Below are 4,005 nucleotides of genomic sequence, written 5' to 3' on the forward strand. Positions count from 1 at the left end.
CAGTTCTCAATCCACCTCACTGTCCACTCACCTATCCCACACTTTCTAAACTTAATTACAAGGATGTTGTGGGAAACAGTGTCATAAGCCTTCTTCAAGGCAGACAACATCTACTCATCCCCTCACATCTACCCATTTCCAGGCACAACCAGCTTGGCAGCATCCCCAAACTAGAACCACCCCTCAGACTTCACAGCACAGACAAATGCAGGAGGAAGCCCTGAGCTCTGACCCACCCCACATGTAGCAGCAGCTCCAAAACTGCCCACAACTTCAGCCCCGAAACACCCCCAGAACCAGGCTGCCTTTGTCAGTGCTGCCTCAGCCCATAGGGCTTTTGGATGCATTGCTCCGGTGGGCCCAGGGCTGGAACCCAGCTCAGCCTAGGCTGGGCCATAGGGAGGAAGGTCTGGGAAGGTGCTGAGGAGAAGACAACCCCAGGACAAGCAGAGAAGAACAAAGTCAACAAATGCATGAGAGACCTCCCAGCTTTATTGTCTTGGATGCTTGGGACCAGAGCCAGCACGTGGGACTTGCACTCAACTCCTCCTGTGCTGCTGTCTTCGGGACTGGCTGTGGGGATGTCGGCTCCGATGTTGGAGCCGGGAGTGGCTTTGCGGCCCAGCTGGTCCCTGCTGCCTGGAACTGCTCCCACGGCCTCTTTGGGACTGGCTTTGGGAACTGGAAGCCCGACATCCCACTGGGGAACGGCTTCTTGTGTGGGACTGCCCTCGCTGCCTGGACCGCCTCCTGTACTCAGGCAGTGGGGAACCTCTTGATGATCTTGATGTCACTGATCTGGCTGAGCGGTGAGTGCTGCTCTGAGCACCTCGGGCTGATGTACAGCCACTACCACCACGTCTTCTTGACCGGCGCCGGGAATCTGAGGCCTGACCTTTTAATAGGGAGCGGCTTCTTGTCTGGACCCGCCCTTGCTGCCTGGACTGTCGTCTATGTGGGGAACCACCCAAGGTCCTCAAAGTTGCTGCTCTGGCTGAGCCACGGGTGATGTCCTGAGCATGTGGGGCTGGTGTAGAGCTGCTGTCACGGTATCTTCGGGACTTTCTCTGGGAACCTGAGGCACTCTCTTGGATTGGGAAGTGGTTTTGTGGTTGGCCCCTTCCCCCTGATCTGGGATGCCGTCTGCGTGCAGCTTCCAGGGAACCTCTGGAGGCTGTAAGGGAAGGCGGGAAGATCAGCAGGATGAATCTGCAGCCCCAAGCTGGGACAGGCTGTCATCACTGCTGGGGCAGAGAGACTATGGCAAGGCCGCCCTGAGCACCCACTGCCAGGCCTCAGCTGGCCCCATCTCAGTGACATAGGCTGAATGCCTCTTACCGGTGCCCACACCACCACAGCTCTCGCACTCCCAGATGTCTACATTGCTGGTCAAGAAGGAACAGTGCCGGTGAGTGCCTTGAGCAGCACAGGAGCTGCAGAGCAGCAGCTTCCAGGGCCTGGGGAAGCAAAAGGATTATGGCTGTGAGGACAAAAGGAGCCAAGTCAGGGAGTGCCCGGCACAGCACATCTCTGGTGCTCAGGCCTTGCTCCCCCAGTCTGTGGTGAGGCTGAGATCCCCTACAGAGTCCCAGAGGGCTGCTGAGGTAACTCACCCCTCTTCTTCTGCCTGCTCCCTGCCTCCTGGGTAATAGCACTCACTGGCATCACAGTGCCTGTGCCTCTCTTGCAGCAATGCAGATGCGTTGGTTTCCCATGATGGTGGTCTGCCAGAGAAGGGAGGAAAAGTGATGAGCCCCTGGTACCCCTGGAGTAAGGCAGATCCAGGGCATCTCTGCTTGTTCACTCTGAGCCTGCTCCCAGCTTCTCCATGAAGCTGAGGCCAACGCTTTGGGGCTGATAATGGCCACGCCTGCTGGGACAGCCCCTGGGCAGGCCCAGTGCTGGAGCCTTAGTGTGCAGAGTTGGTCAGAAAGGCACCAACCTGACTGGGATTTGGAGCCCCATGGTGTTCATTTCCAAACGAAATCGTGACTTTTCAGCACAGACGGGGCACTGAAAGTGCATAATGCCAGCACTCATGGCGTATCTCTGCAGTGGAAGCACAAGCAGTGTGAGCATGATCTGGGCCTGGTGAGCACCAGCCATACCTGCAGGGTGAGGGGAGGGCTCCTACCTGGATGCAGCCACGGTGGAAATGGGCCTGTTTGCACACTGGGCACAGCATAGTATGGTAGGATATGCTGTCCCCCACAGGCTCCAGGCAGAAGATGCAGTAGATGCCCTGTGCTGGACCTCCCTCTGATGCCTGTCGAGGGCGGTGCTCCCTGCAGAAGGACCTGGGGGAAGATGATTGGGTGGGAAGTACTGCAAGGAGGGCAGAAGACCAGGAAGGAGCCACAGGCCCTGGCTCTGGCTCTGGCAGCCCGCTGGGAGGTGTCGCTGCACATTCCTCCTTGGCTTGGCTGCTGCTGATGGCCCTTACCTGTGCTGCCCAAAGAACTGGGTGATGCATTCCCCATCCATGGCGCAGGGTAGATGGAAGCTTCGCACACAGCCTAACTCTGCACAGCTGATGGTGGCCCCCCTTCCCCCACAAACAAAGCATTGCTGGAAAGAAAGAGTAGAGCAGATCCCATCAGAGGCAGGCTCAGGGCCTCCACATGCTGGCTCCACACCTCTGGGCAAAGCACAGGATACAGGCACTGCTGCGTGACACTCTGCAGATCTGCCTGATGGACAAGGCTCGTCTGATACGGCAGAACTTTGTCCTAGGAGTAGGTCAGAAGGGCTGTGATTTCTTTTTTTGGGTCCAGACTAGGCTGGTGTGAGCTTCTCCTGGCACAAAACTCCCAGCTCCATTCAGGTCCTTACCTTCTGATTTGCATGCTTGGCTGTGCATTTGATAGCACGAAGAGGGAGCCGACTAATTCCCTCCCATGGAGTTCTTTCATCATAAATGCCAGTTGCAAAAATCTGAAGAAGAGAAAAGTGCAGGATTTCATTAGGCCAGAAAGGAAAGGAGCATCCCTGGCAGGCAGCTATAAGGAGCCTTTGGCGGGGGAACTCACCAAGCAGAACTCATGGACACGAATCCCACTCTTGGCAAATGTGCGCCCGCAGATGTCTGGGTCAACATCTGCCCGGCCACATAGAACACACGCTGGGGAGGAAAGAGCAAATGTGAGCATCAGTGAGCACCCTGTGTGTCCTTGAGGGCTGTCCCCAGGGTCCTGCTCTGTGCCTGCCTGTGCTGGCTGAGGGACATGGCTGGAGGTGGTGGAGGGGAGGGGGCCATTGCAGGCCCAATGGTGCCAGCAGGCAGCCACAGCCCAAGCTAGGACCCCTGTGAGGGAGCAGAGAGAACCTTCCCCATGGTGGTTGGGGAGCCCCTGCTTGTCCCTTCCTCCTCTCTCAGCCTCAGGCAGACCCCCAGAACCACTCTGCCCTGTGGTGGGAGCTGAAAGCAGGAATACTTTGCTCTCACCTGGCTTCCCTGAGTCAGAGGCCTGCTGCTTTCCATTGGACATAGCACGTATCAACGGCGAGCACTAGGAGAGTTCCTGCCCTCTCTGCACCTCACCAGGACAGCACTGACGCTCAGCCTGAGCCTAGCAGCCTTCGCTCTGCTCCTGGCCCTGTGGTTCACAATGGCTGCTCCCTGCCATGCCCTGTGACATCATGGTCACTGCCTGAAGGGGGGTGTGGGTGTGGATGTAGGCCCCGAGGCAAAAGGGTGCTGGCTCTGGCAGGCATCACAGAGTGAGATCTCAGTGCTGCCATGCAGCAGGGAGGAAGGATGGCCTTCCCTCAACCTGCTGGCACTGCTCCCTGTGCCAGAGGCAAGAGCGGAGCTGTCCCTTGGTCAACACTGCAGCCCTGGAGCCACATCCTTGCTCTTCCAGCCTGATACTGTTTCCATCTTCTCCATGAAGCTGAGGCCAATGCTGATGGGACAGCAAAGGGCCAGGCCTGCTGGAACGGTCCCTGGACAGGCCCAGGGCCCTATCCTATTGGGTCTGCAATATTTTTCCTTCCATAGCCACT

The 4,005-nt window shown here is 57.6% G+C and overlaps 1 protein-coding gene across 1 annotated transcript; it reads right to left on the minus strand.

The window, feature by feature from the left end:
• Positions 1 to 502: 502 nt before the first annotated feature.
• On the minus strand, positions 503 to 3,585 carry LOC121107859. Its single transcript, XM_040654362.1, has 8 exons — positions 3,446 to 3,585; positions 3,030 to 3,121; positions 2,833 to 2,934; positions 2,135 to 2,568; positions 1,943 to 2,049; positions 1,614 to 1,724; positions 1,339 to 1,457; positions 503 to 1,174 (listed from the first exon to the last, which is right to left on the minus strand). The coding sequence occupies exons 3-8, from the start codon at positions 2,858 to 2,860 to the stop codon at positions 540 to 542; spliced, it is 1,434 nt and encodes a 477-aa protein (XP_040510296.1). The 5' UTR covers positions 2,861 to 2,934; positions 3,030 to 3,121; positions 3,446 to 3,585; the 3' UTR covers positions 503 to 539.
• Between the last annotated feature and the right edge of the window lie 420 nt (positions 3,586 to 4,005).

The sequence above is a fragment of the Gallus gallus genome, chromosome 1 (genome assembly GCF_016699485.2).
Source record: "Gallus gallus isolate bGalGal1 chromosome 1, bGalGal1.mat.broiler.GRCg7b, whole genome shotgun sequence".
Lineage (NCBI taxonomy): Eukaryota > Metazoa > Chordata > Aves > Galliformes > Phasianidae > Gallus > Gallus gallus.

What these genes read in the sequence shown, in the direction of transcription:
- LOC121107859 (XM_040654362.1), bottom strand. Translation starts at nt 2,860, where the DNA reads ATGCACAGCCAAGCATGCAAATCAGAAG. An exon ending in GAGCAGGCAGAAGAAGAGGG is followed by an intron (nt 1,458 to 1,613) that starts GTGAGTTACCTC and finishes TTGCTTCCCCAG; the next exon opens with GCCCTGGAAGCTGCTGCTCT. An exon ending in CTGTGGTGGTGTGGGCACCG is followed by an intron (nt 1,175 to 1,338) that starts GTAAGAGGCATT and finishes CTTCCCTTACAG; the next exon opens with CCTCCAGAGGTTCCCTGGAA.